Below are 24,333 nucleotides of genomic sequence, written 5' to 3'. Positions count from 1 at the left end.
TATATCTCTTTCACTAAACTTTTCAAAAACTCTAAAAGTTGCATCTTTTGTAAAATAGTTTTTTTTGGTGAATATAATTTTACATTCATACCCAAAAAAAAAAAAACAGATTGCTAATGAATACAGATTCTGTTGAGTCTTTGTTGGTTGTTTGTTGTACATATGAAGAAGATGAAGCTGAGATTGATCGGGTTTAGTATTTTTTTTTTTGTTATTAATATATACGTCTTTTGAATTAAGTTATCATGGTGTATGTACAGTGTATTATCATAAGTTACATCTCGTCTTCTCACAATTTTATTTGAGCTTTTTGTTTACGCAAGCATGTATATTGTATCAATGTCTTTGTTTCTTTCAAAAAATATAATTGATATATAGAGGAACAAGAACTAGGCTGACTCTGACCATTGTCAAACCAATATGGATGTATATCGCCTAGATGCACTAAACTTTTCAGTAGCTCATTCTGAGGTATATAACTTAACTAAACGTATACTTCGACCAAGAAAACAAACACTAGTGACCATATTGCATGCATATATATATAAGAAAAGAAGGGAAAAATTAATCTTCTTGAGCAAAAGGATTAGTATAAGAATGGATAATATAATTTAATTTCACCATATAGTATATGTCTAAAGACTTACACAAAAGTCCAAACTTTAATATATAATAGAATAATACGGAAACATAATAAAAAGAGAAATACCCTAAAATAGCACTAAAATCAGTTTTATGGACAATTATAGCACATGTTCTATAAATTTCCAAAAATAGCATTGTTTAACACATAAAAATATTTAAAATTAATTTTTAGAATTTGTTTTTTTATGTTTGGGTTCTCAATTTCACATTTAGGGTATAGTTTTGAGGGGTAGGGTTTAGTATTTTGAATTTAGAATTTAATTTTAAAAGATCAATTAGTGCTATTTTTGGAATTTTAGAGATATTGTGCTAAGTTTGGAAAAAAAAACTTATTTTGGTGCTATTTTTGTGAATCTCCCTAATAAAAAACCATATATATATATATATATATATATATATATATATGTTTAAAGAGTTACAAAAACTTTGGCACTTTGATTTATGACTTCGGAAGACAGAAAAAAATGATCAGCAGGGTATGCCGAATGATCAATGATTTCGACATTTTTAAGGATCTTGTTCAATTTCTTCAATAGTTGTTCTTGATCAATATTTTGTCCCTTCACTGCAAACTGGTTTGGCACGATAGCACAACATGAAGTTTCAACTCCTAACAATAGAAAAAAGTGACAATCATTAACATTGTTTAAAATTCACAAGCCTAAGTAAAATTATGTATGTATATAATAATCGATTTATATAAACAACAAAAAGTGGTTCCAATATAATCGATGGGTGTGTGTAGGTGTACCTGGGAAATAAAGCAAACAATAGAATCCTTTCCTCCATTTTTTTGCGGGACACTCTGCGTACTTGAATACAATTGTCGTCGACTACAAACAATGAAATAAAATTAGGGAGCTTTAGTAAATTCATTATAACAAGAAAAGAAAAAAAGAGAGATTTTGTTCAATAGGTAGTAAGAAAAAGAATGCACCATTTTTTGAGAAAAAAACTAGAAATCTTGGAAGTACGTAGAAGAGAAGATGATGGACAAGAATGCCAATGAACCTCTACGTATATATAGCACTGAAGAATGGATCTTCCCTTTTTTCTTTTGTGGAAGTAATCCATAAAAGCCAGACACAGGGCTGTAACAAATTAAGCATCCCACATATCATAATTTCCAAAATCATAACATATCTTTGACAAAAAAATAAATAATACATTTATCTCTCTAAGATTTTTTACTTTAATATAGAACATTAAATAAGCGAGTTCGCCCTAATTCTCTCTCAGGCACTATAATCGAGGCGCCTCCCTCATCACCATTCTCCGACGCCGGTAGAGCTCCGGCTCGCCGGCGTCGGGATCTCTCAATCTTTCCGCTCTGCTACTACTTCTTCTACCCCTTTAGCTCCTTTCGGCTTTCTTTTTTTCCCCTTTTGTTTTCTCCCTTTGTGTCCCGACCAAACCTCTGTAACTACCCTAGATCTAGACGAAGGCTTGTCCGTGCGCCACTACAGAAGGATCAGGAGTTCGGCGAACCCCATCCTCACCTATTCTCGCCCAGCCTTACCGTCGACGGTTCCAACGTCCCTGTGTTGCTATCTCCCCCGATCCGGTTTGTGCTTCGCCCCTGAAGCTTCCCCTTCCTCCATGGCCCCTGAGTTGTTTTTTGGCGAGGAAGCTCCCAGAGATGCGACTTATCTCTAATTGTGGACCCCGTCTCTAAGATCTATCACACTGGCCCATGTCAACTCCCCTGGCCATCCCCAAAGTCTTTTGGATCTCTACGGTTGAGCTCAGGACTTGATTTTGGTTTGTTAACATCCCAAACGGTCCTACCCATCCTCCAAAATCTCAGGTCTACTTCTTCTATCCCTATGTTAGCTAGTAAACATTTCTTAGGTTCTGTGGTTGAACTCGGTGTCCGAAGAATGCATCTGAGAATCCATTTACCTAGAATGATTTGTAGTAACATAGAGTATGGGAGAACCCGGGTATTTGCTCAAACTGTGAACTCGATTGTTAACTGGAAGAATCACAACCCGTTTATCTCTATGCTAATTAGCGTTTCTAGTTCTTAACAACATCCCATTAACCGCACCACTTTGGTGTTAAACCCAAACCACCAGACCAAGTCTAAATCACATCTACCACTATCAAGCCGACTACATGCTTTGTGTGGTGTTCTTAATCTCCTTAGTAAAGGGCACCGAGTGAGAGAGAACCCACCTGTATTGTTACGGTTTGATTGTTATCCTTGGCTAGTCATGGCTCTAATTTCCCTTGTATGGTCTGTTGTAAAACTCTTGAAGTCTTATGGTCTAATGCCCTGTTTCTCAACACGTGCATCCGACGACTTCAAGAAAATTTTCTGCAGCTCCATCCTCATCACTCGGACTGTCCACTATCGAAGCTACTCCTGGTGCTACCAGTTTATTCCTGACCCTCCTCTTTGGTTGTCAAAGCACCCTACCCTTGACCATCAAACCTTGGTCTACCGAACCCTTGCCAATTTGGTGCTCTTGTTAGTGCCCCTCGCTCCGGTGAGTTTATTGGCTTTGGCTTTGCTATTAACGTCACAATGTCTCTCGACCGTGACTATCTTGTCATCCACCGAACTTCTCGATGATGAGCAATCGAGCTACCATGATCTCTCATGTTCCAAGCCGCTTCTTAGTGACTGTTTCATAGCTCTCATGGATTCTATCTCGATGATATCTATCTATTTCTTTATGGCATTGGGGAATGCCCATCTTTGTAATCTTTATTTCAGTTTAAACTTTGAGATCTCTGCATCTCCTCTCTTTGTATTTGCTTTGATTTGAATGAATGAAAGCATCTGGTTGTCCAAAAAAAAAAAAATATAGAACATTAATAAATTTACGGAAATTATTTGACAAGGTAATTTTCCAATTTAACAAGGTAATACTGTATATTCATGTAAGAAAAAAGAAGAACAACAAATCTATGTCAGAAAAATGAACAAATACACTAGTAAATTTCCAGAAATTATTTTCTTGTCCTTAATTTTCCAGAAATTATTATATACACTTGAGATCTGTTAACAAGGTAATTTTCAGTTTAACAAGGTAGTATATGTAAGAAAAATAAATATAGTATCTTCTTATTATATTAAGTTTGGTATGACCAAAACTTAGGGTTAACAAACTCACATTAAAATGCGACAATTTTTTTTTTTTTTTGGAATCTAATGTTAAATTATATTCAAAAGAAAAATAAACCTTTTACAAAGCTGATATGATCAGTTTATTGAAACATTATATTAAAAGATGAAAAACCAACTAGTAGAATCTTGCTTCAAACCATGCTTGGATAATAGGTCCTCCTCCCTCCTTCAGCGTGCTTGCTCTGTTGCGGACGTTTTTGTCGATGAACTTCACTAGTCTCTCCGTTTTCGAAGGAAGTTCCCCATGACGTATGTCGTTTCTCTCTTTCCAGAGTGAATGGATTGTGTTCTAAAAAGTATAGCCTAGCAAAATTTCTTTGTCGTATTCAAAGTGTTTCCAGTGAGCAGAGACATTATCTCATCCCAGTGAGGGGTGAAACTGTCAGATAAAAGCCTAAACACCAGCGCCTTCCATACCTGCTGGGAGAAAGGGCATAAGAAAAATAGATGCTCACGAGTCTCTAAGTGACCGTTGCAGAGAACACAGTTTGTATTCTCTTGAGCATTCCAATTTCTCATTCTATCCCCTGTTGCAAGGCGATTTTTGATCATCAGCCATGTAACAAAGGCATACTTAGGAGTTGCATTCTTAAACCATATCGATCTGTGGCCCTCCATTTGTGGATTTGCAGTGCGAATATTCACCCAGGTATCTTTTGTTTTGAACTGTTTGTGGTAGCTCTGGTTTTTCCCCTTCCACAAGGCTACATCCGGTTCATCAAGCCTGCGATTTAGTTTATGTTTGAGGAGTTCCTCCTATATCAAAGAAAGGAGAGCATGTCGATGTCTGCGACGCCTATTCATATTCATAGCCTCAGCCATTGTGCTTGCCATAGGTATGCCTAGATCGAGACTACCCCTGGCGCCAAGTTTGTCATAAAGACAACCCAAGGAACTAAAATTATCAAACCAAAAGGAGGTTGATTCCCCGTTCTTTACCTCAACTTTGTGAAACTGTTTTGCTATATCTCTATATTTCAGTAACTTCCTCCAAATCCATGAGCCAGTGGTATGAGTTACTTGTTCCGCCCAGAGAGAACCATTGCGTATGAGATAACGTTTCACCCAGTCAACCCATAAGGAATGCTTTGCGGATAAAATTCTCCAAATCAATTTGAGGACACTCACTTTGTTTGCTTCCTCTAGAGAGCGTAATCCTAAGCCACCTTCACTCTTTGGACGGCAAACATCAGACCATGAAACTTTAGTTTTCTTGGCATTTAAAACAGGACCAGATCACAAGAAAGCAGAACACAGTCTATCAATTTCATGGATACAAGCCTTAGGGAGCCTGAAAGCCGATATCCAGAAATTGGTGAAACTAAAGATCACCAAGCTAATTAGCTGGAGCCGCCCTGCAAAAGAGAGCGTCCTTGCAGTCCAGGAGCCTATCTGTAATCGAACTCTCTCTACAAGAGGTTGATAATCCGCTGATGACATTCATTTAGGCAGAAGCGGTAAGTCAAGATAGCGAACCGGGAGGGAACCATATTCAAATGGGAATTGCTGAAGAATCTCTTGCCTCTGTTCCTGCGTGACGTCCGCTATACATAATGTTGATTTCTCGAGACTGATTCGTAGGCCAGAATGAGTGGCAAAGTCTTCAAAGACCCCCAATGCTCCCTGGGTTGATGTCTTATCTCCTTTCACAAAAACCATCAAATCATCTGCAAAACATAAATGTGTGAGTTGCAGATGTTGACAGTTTGGGTGAAAATCAAAAACTCTGTTACGCGCTGCTATATCGAGCTGTCGGGATAAAACATTCATGCAAACAACAAACAGATAGGGACTAAGGGAGCAGCCTTGTCGCAGTCCACTCATACTACCAAAGTAGCCAGCCAATTCACCATTGACTTGAACAGAAAAAGAGGCGGTGGTAATGCAAGTTTGAATCCATTGGACATATTGTTCTGGAAAGGCTAATGCTCTGAGGAGAGTGAGGAGGAAACTCCACTGAACCGAGTCGAAAGCCTTTGATATATTGATCTTCATTGCACAGTGAGGAGTGACTGAGTCTTTGTGGTAATCCTTAACAAGTTCAGTTGCTAGAAGGAGGTTTTCCATCAACAGTCTATCTTTCACAAAAGCTGATTGATTCGGTGTGATGAATTTTGGTAGAATGATCTTGAGCCGATTTGCAAGAATCTTGGATATGACTTTATAGAGAACATTACAACAAGAGATGGGACTATAGTCCTTCATGACTTTTGCTTTCTTCTTCTTTGGTATCAATGCTAAAATAGTAGAGTTAACCCCCTTCGGCAAAAATCCTGTTCTGAAAAAGGATTGGACTGCAACCATGAAATCCTCTCTCACTATTGACCAGGAAGCCTTGAAGAACTCCACATTGTAACCATCTGGGCCTGGTGATTTATTTGTAGGCATAGCAAATAAAACTCTCCTGACCTCCTCCTTGGTGACCTCATGAGTGAGGAGGCTCTTATCACTTTCAGTACATTTAAATCCCAATATTTGCTCTAGTTCCTCTTGCGACCAGTCCACATAGTCCGCAGGTTTCATGGTGAGAAAATCTGTAAAATACCTCGCGGCTTCTACCTTTATCTACTCCAATGTGTTAACAGTGCTCCCATCTTCACATTGGATTTCTCTAATGTTGTTTCTTGCTTCCCTGAGAGTTGCAGAAATATGAAAAGCTTTGTAGTTTTGGTCACCAACCTTCAGCCAATGTAGCTTTGCCTTTTGTTTTAGATAGCTCTCTTCAATGTCAGAGAGTTGCCTCCATTTCTCATATGCTACCGCCTCATCAGAAACTGCTTGAGAAGAGGGACGAGCCATTGTCGCAAGCTGTAACTCGCAGAGGCGTTGATAAGCTGCTTTAGTACGAACTGTGATGTGGCCTACCATATGTTTCCCCATCTTCCTAAAATGAGGTTTCAACCCTTTGAGCATCTTTGAAAACCTGTGCATTGCAGAAGTAGAGTGAAATAGAGGAGGAGAAGCTCCCCATTTTGCTGCTAATTCTGAATGGTAAGCCGGATGCTCTATGATAGCATTTAAAAACTTAAACGGCCTTTTAATCCTTTTCTGGTCACCAGAGATATAGAACCGACACCTGAGATGATCCGAACAACCCCCAGATTCAAATACCGAGTATGACTGATTAAATATCTGCATCCATTGCTGCGTAACTAGAACTCGATCCAGTTTCTTGCAAATAACTCCGTCCTGCCGTTTGTTGCACCATGTAAACGGTTTCCCTGATAAGTCAGATCATTGAGTTCACAATGGCGAACTAGATCTTGGAAGTCGCGCATTCCTGCAGAGATAGAGGGGGAAGAAGCATATAAAGATTCTAAGATTTCGTTAAAGTCACCACATATGAGCCAAGCCTTGTCCTTAAACAGAGGCAAGTCATAATGAAACTGCAGGTCTTGCCATAGAGGTTTCCGGTCTGCAGCAAGGTTTGCAGCATAGACAAAAGTGATAAAAAAACTCCTCCTGTCGCCCTTCAAGTAGTATGGAAACCGTTATCAATTGAGAGGTTTTATAAATTGGAGTGACCCTCACATTACTCCTCCAGACAAACCAGATTTGACCAAAACGATGTTCCTCATAGTTAGAGAGGATAGACCAGTCCGCAAAAACAGAGCGTACCAGTCGATCAGCTCTATTCTCCTTTACTTTAGTTTCCAGTAAACAACCAAAGTCAAAACGATTTTGAGATATCCATTCTCGAACAACTTGATGCTTTTCTATTTTATTAAAACCTCGAATATTCCAAAAGAAACCTGACATCAGAGATTTTTTGGGGGTTGACGTGTCTTCAGTGTAGTAGGAGAAATAATCCTAGAACTCTGCAAACCTTCTTTAGAAAGGAATTTATGACCCTCCTTCGAAGCTCGAGGAAGTGATGGCCGAAGTGACAAAATCTGCCCCTCAAGACGATCTTCCACTGCTTCATCATGTGATTGTTCCTCCTCCGTATGATCTAAAACTTCCCCGCTTTCATCCTTGTCACTAAGACAGGAGAAAGAGTTCTTCATCGTTGAAACCTCACTTTCACGGAGGTCTTGCACTTTACCATGGCTGCGAATACCTTTCGTTGGTGTTTTCCAATCCAAACCATCTGTTTCGCTAGCTTTAGCCTGCTCACCCACAGTGATCATGTTACCATCTAAAGCTGCCAAAGAATTTCCTGGTTGCTTGCCCTGCTGTGGTACTATAATCTTTTCTTGACTAGGCATGGATTTGTCCTTATGCGGACTAGAAGATTGAAGCACACCCGAAGAGAGTATGTTATCTGCAACTTTTCCTACACCAGTCTCACCCAAAGTGTTCGTTTTTGACAAAAAATCGGCACTAATATGACCCCATTTGGAACAAGTGTGACACCTTGGCGGCAACCAAGGGTAAACGAACTCCACAACAGTATCACCACCTTTCGCAGACTTAAAGGAGAAGAACTTTGGTAAACTTTTTGTTAAATCGACCTCCACAAAAACCTTAGCCTCTTCAAATGACTTACATGCCTCTGTATCCGGATGTAGTCGTATAGGTGTCCCTAAAGGACTAGTGATAGCACTGAGAACCTTCCACGAAAAATACTTGGCTGGAACATTTTTAACAATGATCCACAGAGGGATAGTCTTGATTTCCTCCTGCGTTGTTTCAGCAATAGGGCTCCACTTAGATAAAATCCATGCCACACCACATAAATTCCACATGCCACGCCTCAAAACCCTCAACCTAGTTCGCTCATCCTTAATACGGAACTTCACCGTTGTATTATCCACCACAATAACATCGATCTTCATTGTTTTATCACCAAGGGTCCAAATCTTGTTTACCAAAGCATGGATACCTCCAACAAAGGGCGCTTTTGCTAAAAACTTTCCAACGAGGAAATCTTCCCATAGGGGATGTGCATTCTCAAAAACACTATCCGGAATCTTAACCGTAGGCATACCATCAATTTCTTCAACAGCCAGATCAACCTTTTCCATCGCATCAGAACCCTTAGCCATAGAGACCCAGGATCGCTTTGTGGTAGGGTTATGAATAACAGGAGCAGCACCATCCCCTGTGGATCTAGCGTCTAACACTCTGCCCTCAACCAAACCTCCTGCATCACTCTGTTTCTCACCCGTTAAACCCTTGTCAACAACAGCAACATCTAATATCTCACCCTCCTCAACACTACCCCCCGCTACTGCACTACCCGAACGTAAAGAAGCCTCAGCCGACGTCGGAGTAGCCTCCGGCGGCATCGAAAACGTGAGTAGAAAGCAAAAACCCTAACACTTTCGATTTGAACTACGTCTAACACTTTCGTATCCAGTACATGAGCGTCCAAAAAAAAGAATGTAACTTATATAGAGTTTTTGCATCTTTGAATAATCGATTACGTGTACCAAGGGCGAGCCAAAAACCAGATGGTTAATGAGCAAGAAAATGAAGCTGAGATAGATCGGGTTTAGTTTTTTTTTTTTTTTTTGTATATACGTCTTTTGAATTAAGGATGGTTTATTATCATAAGTTATATACCATTTTCGTCTTCTCTCAATTTTATTTGAGCTTTTGTTTACTCAAGCATGTCTGTATCGACTGTGACCATTTGCAAAACAATATGGCTGAACACATATATTGCCAATACCCACTTAACTTCTCAGCGCATTCTGAGTTATGAGATATAAAACTCCATAACTTAACCTAGTTCGACCAAGAAAACAAATTTAGTGGCCATAAGAAAAGATGTATACAATCCAATACAAATCATTAATCATCTTGAACAAAAGGATTATTAATATGAATTAATATAATATATATATATATGTATATATATTTTACCGAATACCAAAACATAAATAAACACTAATTTTTTTACAATATTATTAATTTAATTTAATTATTTTATTATATTTTATATTAGTTTTGGTATTAGACTCTGAATTATTTATACGGGAAAAAAATGATCTTCATGGCATTCTAAGTGATCAATAATTTCGACATACTTGAGGATCTTCGTCAATTTCCTTAGCAATTTTTCTTCATCAATACTTTTTCCTTTCACCGCAAAAAAGTTTGGCACAAGACCAGATGCAGTATCAACTCCTAACAATAAAAAGATGATAATTATTAATTATTGTATTCAAAATTCGTAAGTCTAAATAAATTATTTGCACTCGATCTATGATGTATCTACAACAACAAATGGTTTGATTTGGTGAAATATAATCGTTGGGTGAGTGTGTAGGTAGGTGCACCTGGAAAACTTACTGCACATTGGAATCCTTTTCCCCATTTTTCTTTGGGACAATCTGCAAACTTGAATACAATCATCTTTGACTACAAACAAATGAAATAAAACTAGAGCTTCAGTGATTTCATTAAATAATGACATAAGAAAGTTAGGTTCCAACTGGTAACCAGTTTTTAGAAAAAGAACAAAAGAATGTGTTGTTCCCACTTGTTCCTCATTTTTGTTACTATTTATTAGTAATATATTTTCTAAATTCTGAGACATTGTCTCCACACTATTCTTATGCGTTCCCTTTTTTTTTTTGGAATCACAAAAGAAATTTGTTCCTCTCCAAATTTGATGTGGAACAAACAGGAAAAAAAAATTAATTATTTTATTATCCCAATTTTTGACAAAAAGCAATTGTGGTTACTAAAAGTTCCAACAATTCATGTATTGATGTTTGTATGTGGGTATGATGGGTTGAAGTCTTGAAGATGATTGTTTTTTATTCAAATTATTTTTATTTTTCTTTTAATATATTTTTATATGTTATTGTTTGTTCTGTTTTATTGGTTACCATATTTACCATACCATTTGTTCTGTTTTTTCTCTGAACTCATTCCTCTTCATTCATTCTTTATTATTTTTTTCCTTTCCTATTCGTTCCTTTTTGTTCCTGTTCCTCCCCATTCTTTTTATTTGTTAATGGGTTACCAGTAGGAGCTTTAGTTTTTGTGTTCAATAGGTTTACTAAACAACAAACCATGTTTTGAAAAACTAGAAGATTTGGAAGGAGAAGAGGAGATGATGGACAAGAATGTGATTACAAACTACCGGCTTGCTCATCAACCTCTATGTATATATATCATTGAAAATGGATATTTTTGTGGAAATAATCCATCAAAGTTAAAAACATGCTAATAATTAAGCATCCAACATGTGTCACAATATAATGTCCCAAAATCATAATATATGTTTGACAAAAAAAATTATCTCTCATAGATTGTTTGCTTTAATCTATTTATTTTTTTTTTTCAACAAAAGATCAGCTCAAACGAGCCAATTGGTGAGAAAGTCGTTTACAAACAATACTTGGTGCGGAGATGTACGCGCTTGGCGTACCAAAGAATCCGTCCTTATATTAGCATTTCTAGATATTAAAGATAAAGATAAAGAGAAAGATGAAAATTCTTCCCTATCAGAAAACCACATAATTTTTGCTATTAGTAAATTTTGCATACTAGTCTTTGTATGTTATTCATCATGCTTACAAAAATGGCAATGACATGAATCATAAATGTGAGAGATGTTGGAAGTGATTGATTGATTAAAAACTATTGTACTTCGAGAGACTTGAGTGTGATGAAATTTTTATTTTTACCCTACAACACCAACATTTTCTCTATGTTTTACATTTGGGTTTCTTATTATTATTCCTCACTCCCCCTTAAGATACTGCACAAACTTAAGGCCCATATTTCATGTACGAAAAACCCATTATAGGCCCAAAACAAAGCATATAAACTCATCGTCTTCTCAGATTCAGTGAAACCCTAGTTTTTTTTTTAGCTCTCTCCAAGCTCCGTGCGTCTCTGCTCTAGCAAGATCTCCCACCAGATACAATGGTACACATGACCTCCGATTTTGATCTATTTCTCTGTTCTCTATCATATTTTTCGTTGTAGAGTTGTAACCATTTTCTTCTTCTTCGTTCTGCTTTCAGATAATCTCAGAGGCTAACCGCAAAGAGATCTGCAAATACCTCTTCAAAGGTTCGTCATCCCTAAAATTTCTAGTTTATCTCTGTTTGTTTGTATCCGCACGATTCATGACTGCTTCAGCTTCTGCGAGCTAATTAAAGTGTTGAGGCGAGTTCATCATTTTTAGGATTATTCACACATTGTTGTTTTAGAAATGGTTTATCTTGTTATATAGCTTGGTTCAATCCAGTGCTGAGGCTATAGTTCTGTTGTTTGTGTCCTTTTAGATGAGATTGTGTTGGTAGTAATCATATTTTCACTATGCAGAGGGAGTATGCTTTGCGAAGAAGGATTTCAACCTTGCTAAGCATCCGTTGATCGATGTTCCTAACCTGCAAGTGATCAAGCTTATGCAGTCTTTCAAATCCAAGGAGTATGTTAGGGAGACATTTGCGTGGATGCATTACTACTGGTTTCTGACTAACGAAGGAATTGAGTTCTTGAGAACTTATCTCAATCTTCCATCTGATGTTGTTCCTGCTACTTTGAAGAAGTCAGCTAAGCCTGTTGGTCGTCCATTTGGTGGCCCATCTGGTGATCGCCCAAGGTGATTTACTCGGTTCATTTTTTTTTGCTGAACTCTTTTCATTTCTGTCAAAAACTGTTTTTTTTTAATAATCTGATGACATATTTTGGGGGTTTCTTGCTATTTCAGAGGACCTCGTGGTGAAGGAGGAGACCGTCCCAAGTATGGTGACCGTGAAGGGTACCGTGGAGGTCCTCGTGGTGGTGGTGAGTTTGGAGGTGAAAAAGGTGGAGCTCCAGCAGATTACAACCCATCTTTCCAAGTAAATTCTCACTGACCTTGCCTTATATTTACTTCTGTCTCACAATCTTCACAGAACCTGCTACTCTTGAAATAGCTCCTGAAACTGATAAACCATTAACTTCGAGTCTCTCATCCAAACTTCCCATCTATTTAGCATTTTAGTTATAGCGAATATAAACTCTTACTTTATCAGTTAACTGTTTGAAAGTCCTTACTCCTTATTTATATATTTGTTCAGGATTTGATTTACCTGCGCTCTCTTTGTTTGGTTTCCGTTGTTCTAATTTTGTATCTTTGTTGTGCAGCAATCCGGTGGTAGTAGGCCTTTTGGCCGTGGTTCTGGTGGTTACAGCGCAGCTGCACCATCTGGTTCAGGTCTTCCTTGAAAAACAAATGTTTTTAGTTCACTGTAAGACCATGGAGTTGTTGTTTCAGCTTTAATTTTGCTTGTGTTCAAAGTTTCAGGATCCTTCATTATCTATCTGAGTTTAGTTTTGTTGTTGGAGTAAAACACTATTTAAAATTATCTTTTCCTCCCATCTTTTTTCTCTATTGAGCAAGCAAAAAAATTATTCTCCCACTCGGCAAATCAAAAGACTCATCTATCAAGTTTTAGGGCATCTCGTCGATTACATTACACTTCGATCGAGTCAGTTTAATCAAGCTATATTATGATTTGAGTTAGAGGTTACTTGTCCCGCGTTAATTGTACTTCATGCGTTTTAGAAGTGTAGTTTCAGTTCAGAGAAACAAAGGACAGTTTGTTCAGAAACAGTAGGAAAGTTACTTAAACCGAATCTAGAGTAATATTAACCAGAAAAAGATTCACAAAAACTGGAAGCAGGTTTTAAAACGGACGCATAATACAAAAGAAAAAGGAACACCGACTCAAACCAAACCACCAGCAGAAAGGTTCAGACGACTCTAAAACACACTAAAATAGTAAAATGTTCAACTCTAAAGGACAAAAAAGAAAAAACAAGACTCTCTCGGGACTCAGAATAACTGCACGCATTAGAAGTTTCCAGAACCATAGGAGCGTCATCTCTTAGTCGACTTCCTCCATCTTGCTCTCTTCAGCAGCGTCCTCTTCCAACTCAGGCATACCACCATCTTCCTCAACGTTCTCATCCTCATCAATGCTCAGACCCAACTTCAACATCCTGTGAATCCTAGCAGCAAACGTGTTCGGCTCTTCAAGACTGAAACCAGACGTTAGCAAAGCTGTCTCAAACAGCAACATCACAAGATCCTTAACAGATTTGTCGTTCTTGTCTGCCTCTGCTCTCTTCCTCAGCTCCTCCATGATTCCATTGTCAGGATTGATCTCCATCGTTTTCTTGCTTGACATGTAACCGCTCATGCTGCTGTCTCTCAGCGCTTGTGCCTTCATAATCCTCTCCATATTCGCAGTCCATCCGTATTCACCAGTTACAAGACAGCATGGAGAGTCCACGATCCTGTCTGAGACAACAACCTTCTCAACCTTGTCTCCAAGAATTTCCTTAATCGTCTTGCAGAGATTCTCAAAGGACTTCTTTTTCTCTTCTTTCTTTTTCTTCTCCTCTTCTGTCTCATCTTCAAGCTTCAGACCTTCTTTGGTCGCAGAGACAAGCTTCTTACCGTCATACTCCTTCAGTTGTCCAATGGCGTACTCATCAATTGCATCCACCATGTAGAGTACCTCGTAGCCTCTCTTCTTCAGCTTCTCCAAGAAGGGAGAATTCTCAACCGCCTTCTTACTTTCACCAGTGATGTAGAAGATGTCCTTCTGGCCTTCCTTCATCCTTGTGACATAGTCTTTCAAGCTGGTCATTTCGTCACCGCTCTTTGTGGAGTGGTACCGTAGAAGATCAGCAATCTTTGCCCTGTTCTGACTGTCCTCATGGATACCCAATTTGAGGTTCTTGGAGAAAGCCTCGTAGAATTTGGTGTAATCCTCTTTGTTCTCGGCAATCTCGTTGAACATCTCTATGCACTTCTTCACTAGATTCTTCCTGATCACCTTGAGGATCTTGTTCTGTTGGAGAGTCTCACGAGAGATGTTGAGTGGCAAATCATCAGAGTCGACAACACCTTTCACAAAGCTGAGGTACTCTGGAATTAGTTCTTCACAGTTGTCCATAATGAACACCCTCCTCACATACAACTTGATGTTGTTCAGCTTCTTTCTTGTGTCGAACAGATCGAACGGAGCCCTCTTTGGTACAAAGAGAATGGCCTTGAACTCAAGCTGACCCTCCACCGAGAAGTGCTTCACGGCTAGGTGGTCTTCCCAGTCATTTGTCAAGCTCTTGTAGAAAGCACCATACTCTTCCTTAGTAATCTCTTCTGGCTTCCTCAACCAAATCGGTTTCTGCTTGTTGACAAGTTCCCACTCATGCGACACCTCCTTGATCTTCTTCTTCTTTTTACCGTCCTTCTCCTTCTCCTCATCAACTTCTTCAACCTCACCTTCGTTTTCTTTCTTTGGTTCATCTTCATCCTCATCATCACTGATCTCCTTCTCGGTGGTTTTCTCAGTCCAAAGGTAGATAGGGTAACTGATGAACTCAGAGTGCTTCTTCACCAAATCTTTAAGTCTCCTCTCCTCCAAGTACTCAAGCTGATCCTCCTTAAGGAAAAGGGTGATCTTAGTTCCTCTACCAAGAAGAGGCTCCCCATCAACATCCCTAGTGACAGTGAAGGAACCACCAGCTTGAGACTCCCATACGTACTGCTCATCATCATTGTGCTTTGTAGTAACAATCACCTTCTCCGCAACAAGATAAGCAGAGTAGAAACCGACACCGAATTGACCAATCATGCTCACATCAGCACCAGCTTGAAGCGCCTCCATGAACTCCTTGGTTCCAGACCTCGCAATAGTTCCCAAGTTGTTCACCAAATCTGAAAATCACAATCAAGAGTTAAAATAACAACACGACCACTAAAATCATCTCCAAGCAGAAAATATCAGAATAGATTCATTACCTGCTTTGGTCATTCCAATGCCACTGTCAATAATAGACAATGTCTTGTTAGCCTTGTCAGGAACCAGCCTAATGAAGAGTTCAGGCTGTCCATCAAGCTTGCTCTTATCGGTTAAGCTCTCAAATCGAATCTTGTCAAGAGCCTACAAAAATATTCACAACAATAATCAGAAGTCTACCTCAACAAACGCAATCCACACAACGATCCCAATGTTTAATACCTAGCTACAACCATTCTAGGCTAGCTAATACCAGATCACACATATCATCTAACTATAACTTGATGAACAAGTTAAATCACGCACGATCTTTCTCGAATATAAAGAGTATACAAAAACTAAGCCTAAGAATCCAAGAAACGAGTAACATGCAAGGAAACAGAGGAATCATCACAAAAGCAGAGTTATCTATAAGGGGAGGACTTACATCAGAAGAGTTACTGATAAGCTCACGGAGAAAAATCTCCTTGTTGCTGTAGAAAGTGTTGATGATCAAGCTAAGAAGCTGGTTAATCTCAGCCTGGAAAGCAAAAGTCTCCGCATCAGCCATCTGTACTTCCGCCATCGCTAAACGATCTTTTTTTTTTATTTCAACGACGAAGACGAGTAAACACGAAAGAGAATGCTATAGAGAGAAGCTTGGAATTACGAAATCGAGATTTGAGATTATTTTTTTCTTGAGATATGAAGAGACGAAGGACAATGTGAATTTATTTATATATACAAGGAGGAAGAAGAACAAAAGTTTCTAGTCTCTTCTTCTCAAAATAAAAAGGAAACCAACCAGGTGATTCTAGAGTGTTCGTTGAAAACGTCGTCGTATTGCTATGGAAATTAACCGTTGAATGGATGGATTCCAGAAACTTCTTTTATTTCGAGTCGTCGTCTTTGGTCAGTGACCCAATTCATTCCGGTTTAACTGAACCCGGTTCAATATCTTTGATCTGGGCCGCAATAAAGTCATTAAGGCCCATCCCTTCGTGCTTTTTAGTGGATGGATTATTATTATCGTCGCTTTTCCCACATCGGGCGCTTCACGATGATAGAGATATCTGTTTTGTATTAAAAAAGAACGCGAAGGTCGATCATTGAAAGGTACTTACCTGGACGGGGTCAACACACGATCATGAATGTGTGTGGCCTAAGCTAGTGACTTCCATTGCACTTTAAGGAAGGGCGCTTTAGCTTAAGGTCTTTCCAAGAGGAAGAGCCTGCGTCATAATTTGTTGTTGAGGCCTGCGTTCGCGCGGCCTCTCCCATTTCCAGCAGTTCAAATTTGATTTAAGCTAATGTGGTCCTGCTCAGCCTGGTCCAGCTTATGGCTACTTCTCTGATCAGAATTTTCTAATACATGGAGGCTAATAAGATGTATTGTCTAACTGTCGCACAAAAATACTTTGTTTTAATCAAACAAATTAACTAAGAAAAATGGTTTATTCACACAAACAAAGAGGGTAAACTAGGTTCCATTTTTATCATATAAATCTTGAGCTCCATAAGTGCAACGTCCAACAAAAACTCACATATTTCACATTTAGCAATCTTAAAAATTTCCAGAAATAACATCACCAAAGTGACCACAGAAACACATGCCATGGAGATGTGTTTACAGGAGTGACCACAAACAACATAAGAGTCTTCTGACAGAGAGGTTACTTATAACGGTTTAACTGAAGATGTAGTCGTCTCTGGTCAATGACCCAATTTGTGCCGGTTTAACTGAAGCCGGTTCAATATCTTTGATCTGGGCGGCAATAAAGTTAATAAGGCCCATCCATCCCTTTGTGATTTTTAGTGGATATTATTGTCGATTCTCCCACATCGGAAGTTTCATGATGATAGGTATCTGTTTTGTAGTATAAAACAAAGCGAAGGTCGTTGATTGAAAGGTACTTACCTGGACGGGGTCAACACACGATCATGAAGATGTGTGGCCTAAGCTAGTGACTTCCATTGCACATTAAGGAAGGGTGCTCTAGCTTAAGGTCTTCCCAAGAGGAAGAGCCTGCGTCATAATTTGTTGTGGAGGCCTGCGTTCGCGCGGCCTCTCCCAATTCCAACAGTTCAAACATGATTATTCAAGCCAAATTGTCCTTGTTGAGCCGAGATATCCAGAATTATGGCTAACTTCTCTAACCAGAATTTTGCTATTGGCGATAACAGATAAACACAATTAACAGAGAAAAATTGTCTAATTAGTCCCAACCTGGAAACACATTTTAGTCCCTGGTTAAAACATACATTGCTTGATACAAATAAAAATAATGATTTTATTTCGAAATATTTAGTGATTTTATCCTACAACAAATAATGATGATCAAGAACAAGAAGTAGCCGTTGTGTTTGAATATAAACCAATTCTCATTTGTCTTCTTCACCAATAGTCATTACAAGAACACTTGCCATCTTCAAACCGATGAAACCGATTGTTATCTCTAACAATGATCACTCGTCCCGTACACATGGACATGAACTTGATTGCGTTATGGCAATCGCCGCAAACACGCAGATTCTTCATCACCCGGATCGGTCTATCAGCCGGAAACGTGATCAGCCCAAAAGCAATAGCTAGTCTCTCACTATGATACCTTATGGTCTGATTCTTCTCATCTCTGTCCACTTCTCTCAGAACAAAGCTTGTGTCCGCAACGTAACCAGCTTTCTCCATCTCTTCTCCTAACTCAACCAGCTTCTCATATATCTCCTTGCTTCTCTCATGACGTCTTTCACCAGCTGCAAATGTGTGAACTTTATTCCTTTCTTCAACCAACTTAGCCCTGTTTCCTTCTTTTCCCCTCGGTCCCTAAGCAGTTTTCTAGCTCTGGCTGCGTCTTCAAATCTACCATCCGCTGCATACGCATTCGATAACGAAATATGCATACCTGAACTCACTGGTCCTAATTCGAAGACCTTGTCAGCTGCAAATGCTGCAAGCTCTGTGTTCTTGTGTATTGTACAACTCGTTAATAAAGCTCCCCATACAGATTCCGTGGGATCAATTGGCATCTTAGTGATAACTTCGAGTGCTTCTTCAAGTTTACCAGCTCGTCCCAACATATCCACCAAGGAAGCATAATGCTTATCTGTCGGCTCGATTCTCGATTTTTTCATCAGATCAAAGTAGTATCTCCCTTCCTCAACTAGACCCGCATGACTACAAGCATTGAGCAGATTCAGAAAAGTTATGAAATTTGGTTTGATCCCAGATAGTTTCATCCGTTTGAACAACTCAATAACTTCTTGAGTATGCGAGTGTTGTGCACACGCCTTAAGCATAGCGTTCCAAATCCCAAGATTCTTCAAAGGCACCTCGTTGAAAACTTTATACGCTCCTTCGAGAACACCACACTTGGAATACAATGACACTAATGAACTTCCCACAAAGCTAGACGAGTCAAAGCTCGACTTAACGCACAATCCTTGAATCTGTCTACCTAACTCAAGAAGAGTCGAATTTGCACAGACACAAAGAACAGTAGAAAACGAGTAATCATTAACAGCGAGATTCTCAAACAAAGCTTCTTTAAACAACCACAAAGCTTCCTCATTTTCACCCATTTGCGCATACCCATACATCATCCCACTCCAAGTAACCACATTTCTAAGAGGCATTTCGTCGAACACGTTCCTCGCATTAACAATATCACCACATTTCGCGTACATATCAACCAAAGAACTCCCCACGAACACATCAGCGTCGTACCCAGTCTTCATCGATAGACAATGAACCGATCTACCAATATCACAACGACTCAAAATCCCACAAGACTTCGTAGCTGACGGAAGAACATGATCATCAGGCCTAAGGTTTCCCGCCATCATTTTCCTGAGAAACTCGAGTGACATCCATGGAAGCTCGTTCTGAGCAAAACAAGAGATGATTGAACTCCAAGTCGTCGCACTCTTTTGTGGACTATCTTCGAAAGCTCGGCGTGAATCAAACGGAAGCTGTGATTTGGAGTAGAAATTAATGAGATTGTTCGCGACGAGAGGGACAAGTGAAAGCCCTGATTTAACGATGTAGCCATGAAGCTGAAGCCCTTTAAAAGTCGATCTTGTTCGAGCTGAAGAGAGAAGAAGATCACAAATTTGATTGTAATTGTGACATGGAACGAAGAAAGCTGAAGAATTCAGAGCCATGGGGGAAGAGATGAATTCAATTGAGTCAAATCAGATTGAGATTGAGCGAGAAACGAGATCTCTTATTGGGTAAAATTTAACACGGCCCACTAGGCCCATTAGGGTTTCTAGAGTAATTTTGCCTTCTAAAACCCTAAATTGGAGACTACGTTAAGTCAAGAACAGGAACCCTACACGATCTTTCAAAAAACTTGATGGAAAGGGAAGGAGACTTAGATCCCATCCCGATTGATATCATTTACGAGGTACTCTCGAGATCGTGTAATAAAACAATCGCTAGGTTTCGTTTCGTATCCAAATGTTGTGCGCTCATACTTACTCGTCCAGAGTTCACCGAGTTGTTGCTGAGTAGGTCATCAAACCAGCCGCCGCGTATCTTATTCGCCACCAGTTATTTCGGTAAGTGCCGTTTATACTCGTGTCCTCAGCCTCAGAATCCAGATGAGGATCATTCCCTTGTAGTAGCCGCCGATTTAGATATGGAGTTGCTTGGAGGACACATGGAACCAAAAAATATATGTGGCCCTGTCTCTGGCTTACTATATTTCTCTAATATGCGGGTCTCAAAGGAAGATATAGATAAAGTGCCGGTGATATGTAACCCTAGCACGGGGCAGTACGCTGGACTACCTTCGCTGGGAAGTAAGAAGAGTAATCCGAGAACCTTTTTAGGGTATGATCGGATTGGCAAGCAATACAAGGTACTGGCCATAACAAAGTTTAAAGAGGTACATATTCTGACATTAGGAAAAGGAAAAGAGTCATGGAGAAAGATCCAGTGTGCCGTAAAACATTGTCCTATAAGTGAAGGGATATGCATCAATGGGGTTTTGTATTACATGGCTGAAATCAACCAAGGTGTGAAGATTATAGCTTGCTTTGATGTTAGGTATGAAAAGCTTTGGTTTCTTGACGCATATTCTACTCCTTCGATGATATTCCAGTATTATTCGCCTAAACTGATTAATTACAAGGGTAAATTAGGCGTGATTTGTTGGCAATGGAACCGTCAACCTAATGGAAGGCGTAAGAGTAGTCTTCATTTTTCTATGTGGACTCTAGATGATGCCCAGAAACAGAAATGGTTGAGACGTGTTTACTATTTTCCGGTGGATATAGCTGTTGAGGGTACTATTTCCGTCGTTGGAGTGACTGCTAATGGTGAAATAATAATGTCCATGGTTTATACATATAATCCCTTCTTTGTTTTTTTCTTCAATCCCGAAAGGATGACTCTCCAAAGAGTTGAAATCCAAGGTTTTGAAGCTCATGGGAATCATAGTAGAGTCTACACCTTTGTAGACTATGCAGAAGATCTCAAGTTTATATAACTCATAGTCTAAGTAGTTTACTTGGAAATGTGACATTTCATTTCATTGACGAGCGCAGCGATGGTTTTATTGTGAGCTTCAACATTTTGTTGGCTTATATAAAAAATAATAAAAAATCTAGTTTGTCTTCTATCTACGTTGCTTGAAAGCAAAATAATGTTTTATCCGTTCTACCAAAAGAAAAAAAGAAGAATAATGTTTTATCCTTCATGAATGCATTTTCATAAAACTTTTCGTAATGATATTTTTGTTTACAAGGTTCTTTCAAGATCTTAACGATAGGCGTCTCTTAGTCCCCGAACGGCCGAACTTAGAGAACTACTCACTCATCTTGTTTATACGGTATACCTATGATTAATTGAGAGTATCAAGACACTTTGAGACGCATATAACACTCGAACTCTTGTGCAATTAACAAGAAGAGTGAGTCGGTAAACACTCTCACATTCAACGACAAGATATGAGACTTACTAACGTTTATTTATTTATTTTTTGTACGCTATTTCAGGTTACGCGTGTGGTTGAAAAACACATGTTTCTCATATATATTACCGCCACAATATAAGCAAAAGTTTGTACTCGTCTTATCCTACTCATAGTTTTCTTTTTGGAGCTTTAGTTCTAAGCCTGCATAAGTAAAATTATTTAACGAGGTTCTACATATGAAATAAGAGGAAAGCTCTTCTAGTCGAGATGTAGTATGGATATACAAATACATATCAAGTGACTTCAAGATTCTTTGCAAGGTTATGACTAAGTAAGATTTTTTATGCATTTTAATTGAAAGCCTTTTAACAAAAAAAAAAAGAATTGTGTCCATTGAGTAATAAATTTTAAGTGAATTTAAAGCAAGTGGATTCTTGCTCATAAGATCATTAACAAGATAGATAAATAAGATCGAAAACGAGATACTTCTTTTGAACTTTATTTAGTGTAAAAACAGTAAAGACAAAAAATTAGTCGCGATTCTTCATAGAATTGACTTAACCATTTGGGTACAATTTAAAATATACAAAAAACTAGTCGTTATTCTTAATTGTATTGACGCCATTTAGATATGAATTATGTAGTACATACATTTTTACAATTAAAAAGATAGTCAACTCAATCTTCCATTAATGTATAAGCAAATTTACCCACATTGCATATATGTCTGGTAATTTCATTAAAATACCAGCTGAGGCTATTAATATTTATGGTTTCTCTACCTTTGTGAACTACCAAGGTAAACTAGCTTTACTTGCTACAAAAACTATTAGCATGTATGACTCTTGGGTTTTGGAAGATGCAGGGAAACAAGAATGATCTAACGTTTCTATAGTTATAACTCAAGAGATGTGTTCGTATGATCTTGTTTGGCCAGGTTTTGTTGGTGGTACAGATGAGCTTATAGTTACAGCTCGTGATTGGTTTTATCAGCTTTATCTTGTCTATGTTGATCTCAAGATGAAACGGTGAAGAGAAATTTGGTTGGGAGGAAATGAGGAATCGAGTGCTTATATCGACCATCTTTGGTGCTTGCTTTCACGGATTACATTGAAAGTATTATGTTCTTGTAATAAGAACAAGAGGCGAGTGATCTTGATGTTACATGATCACATGAGTGAATGGATTCTTCTTTCGGTTAATATTGGTCTGTCTTTAATGTTGGTCAGTGAATACTTTGTAGGACTTCTTGTAATAGTAATATATATACATGCTCATTTCTCCACTCGTTTCTTCTTCATAAATTTTACATTAATATTTTTCAAAAAGACTAGGGATTAGACCACGCTACACGTGGGTTGTTTTTTTAACATTCTTACAATAATTAAGGTAATACTAAATCATTCATACATTGACAATACGGTCAACTGGCCACAAATAGAGATCTTGTGTGTGGATAAGTAAACCAAGCTCAGCTTGAATTTGAACTCAATTAACTTAATAAAACCCAAATTCTATCGGATTTTGAGTATAGTGGCTAATGGTGTTAAAAACTTGATGGATTCTGGATTAACCTGTGGGAGCCTGAATTTTTGTACTTGGTTTTTCTGTGAATTTATATGTATTTGTGTTTTACATTTATTCATCTAAATATTTTCACATATTCATATAAGTTCATTTGTTATATATGAACTTGAGATAAGAACTGAACAAAACCGTAAAGAACCAAATTTCTTTATACCCATTGACCAGTCTTAAAATTCTCTTCCTCAAACACCTTTGTACTCGGGTTTTGTTCATTTTTTCGGTTGGAAGGACGTTATATGTAGCTTGAATGAACAACCACTGAATTTGTTTGCTAAAAACTTTGGTGAATGTGATATATATCACAGAGATTGTGAAGTTAGCAAAAGGAATGTAGCAAATAATTCAAATTTGCAAACGTATCTATACGTACATGGAGATTATATTATAGTTTGTACACATTCAAATTTTACATTTAATTGACATTTGAAACATAGTAGTATAAGGTCTAAACAGCTATAAAGTTTGCATCAAAATTAGATTCCGATATATGAGGAAACAAAAATAAAGTTGCTCAAGTCTCATATACTTATCTTGCTTTAGCCTGATATACAATGAGACGACATTCCCTGCAAAACAGTTAAAAGGGGTAAATCATATATGGTTTTAAACCCAAGATTTACAAGTGAATATCATATTTTTTTTTAGAACGGCTGTGTAAGCCTTTACACTTCTTCACATTGGTGGTATTGCATTAAATAGATTTTCATATCAGAGTTGACGTAAAACGTGATTTCAAAGCTAAAATGACCATCAAACATGAACTATATGATTATTATGAAGCTGCTTTTTTTTTTTAATTTAACCACCTACAGAATTTTTCCCTGTCACCCACTTTTTCATGATCTGAAAATTAAAATGGTTTAGGAAATATATGTTTAAAACAATTACGCATCATAGCTTTAGTTAGTTTTTAATATTCCTTCTTAACAACATGGTCACATCGGTTTTACTCTTCTTCTATGTATATGAGTATATCCCACACGGACGACTTATGAAAAGGAATGTTAATTACCACTATCAGATATTTTTGAAACAATGTATATGTAGTATATTCTGAAACTTTTATGATTCCATGTAACATATATATACTTTGGTACAATTGGGACGTTTTTAAAAAAATTCGATCTCATAGCAGTTCCCAAAAGAATACTAAGATTGAAAACACTATGGTTTTTTAATGTAGAAAACCAAATAAACCGTTTGTCAAAAAAACAAAAAAAAAACCAACAATGTTCGTCTCCAATTATATATACTACTCACCAGATGACTTCCATGGGTTCTTCTCGACTGCTCCACCACCACACTGAACCCATAGATTGGACTTTTGCCTTTAAAAAAGGAAAATAACATGGTTGAACAGATA

General features: G+C 38.1%; 4 protein-coding genes across 4 annotated transcripts; 2 read left to right on the top strand and 2 right to left on the bottom strand.

Annotated features, from left to right (window-relative positions):
* Nucleotides 11,514–13,059, top strand: LOC104727747 (40S ribosomal protein S10-3). The gene is made up of 5 exons (XM_010446824.2): nt 11,514–11,611; nt 11,710–11,758; nt 12,014–12,293; nt 12,402–12,534; nt 12,821–13,059. The coding sequence occupies exons 1-5, from the start codon at nt 11,609–11,611 to the stop codon at nt 12,899–12,901; spliced, it is 546 nt and encodes a 181-aa protein (XP_010445126.1). The 5' UTR covers nt 11,514–11,608; the 3' UTR covers nt 12,902–13,059.
* LOC104727737 (heat shock protein 90-1) lies at nt 13,299–16,209 on the bottom strand. The gene is made up of 3 exons (XM_010446817.1): nt 15,914–16,209; nt 15,489–15,630; nt 13,299–15,404 (listed from the first exon to the last, which is right to left on the bottom strand). Exons 1-3 carry the CDS (start codon nt 16,049–16,051, stop codon nt 13,564–13,566), a joined length of 2,121 nt encoding a protein of 706 aa, XP_010445119.1. The 5' UTR covers nt 16,052–16,209; the 3' UTR covers nt 13,299–13,563.
* On the bottom strand, nt 17,722–19,641 carry LOC104727729 (putative pentatricopeptide repeat-containing protein At5g52630). Its single transcript, XM_010446808.2, is given in 2 exon segments — nt 17,722–18,252; nt 18,255–19,641. Coding segments are annotated over 2 exon segments (1,764 nt in total). The 5' UTR covers nt 19,627–19,641; the 3' UTR covers nt 17,722–17,860.
* LOC104753417 (putative F-box protein At5g52620) lies at nt 19,821–21,009 on the top strand. Its single transcript, XM_019230793.1, has one exon. It carries the CDS (start codon nt 19,821–19,823, stop codon nt 20,955–20,957), a length of 1,137 nt encoding a protein of 378 aa, XP_019086338.1. The 3' UTR covers nt 20,958–21,009.

This window comes from Camelina sativa, chromosome 2 (genome assembly GCF_000633955.1).
Source record: "Camelina sativa cultivar DH55 chromosome 2, Cs, whole genome shotgun sequence".
Taxonomy (NCBI): domain Eukaryota; kingdom Viridiplantae; phylum Streptophyta; class Magnoliopsida; order Brassicales; family Brassicaceae; genus Camelina; species Camelina sativa.
This window is presented reverse-complemented; position numbering and strand designations above follow the sequence as displayed.

What these genes read in the sequence shown, in the direction of transcription:
- LOC104727747 (XM_010446824.2), top strand. An exon ending in CTGCAAATACCTCTTCAAAG is followed by an intron (nt 11,759 to 12,013) that starts GTTCGTCATCCC and finishes TTCACTATGCAG; the next exon opens with AGGGAGTATGCTTTGCGAAG. An exon ending in CCATCTGGTGATCGCCCAAG is followed by an intron (nt 12,294 to 12,401) that starts GTGATTTACTCG and finishes TTGCTATTTCAG; the next exon opens with AGGACCTCGTGGTGAAGGAG.
- LOC104727737 (XM_010446817.1), bottom strand. Translation starts at nt 16,051, where the DNA reads ATGGCGGAAGTACAGATGGCTGATGCGGAGACTTTTGCTTTCCAGGCT. An exon ending in TTATCAGTAACTCTTCTGAT is followed by an intron (nt 15,631 to 15,913) that starts GTAAGTCCTCCC and finishes ATATTTTTGTAG; the next exon opens with GCTCTTGACAAGATTCGATT. An exon ending in CATTGGAATGACCAAAGCAG is followed by an intron (nt 15,405 to 15,488) that starts GTAATGAATCTA and finishes TGTGATTTTCAG; the next exon opens with ATTTGGTGAACAACTTGGGA.
- LOC104753417 (XM_019230793.1), top strand. Translation starts at nt 19,821, where the DNA reads ATGGAAAGGGAAGGAGACTTAGATCCCATCCCGATTGATATCATTTAC.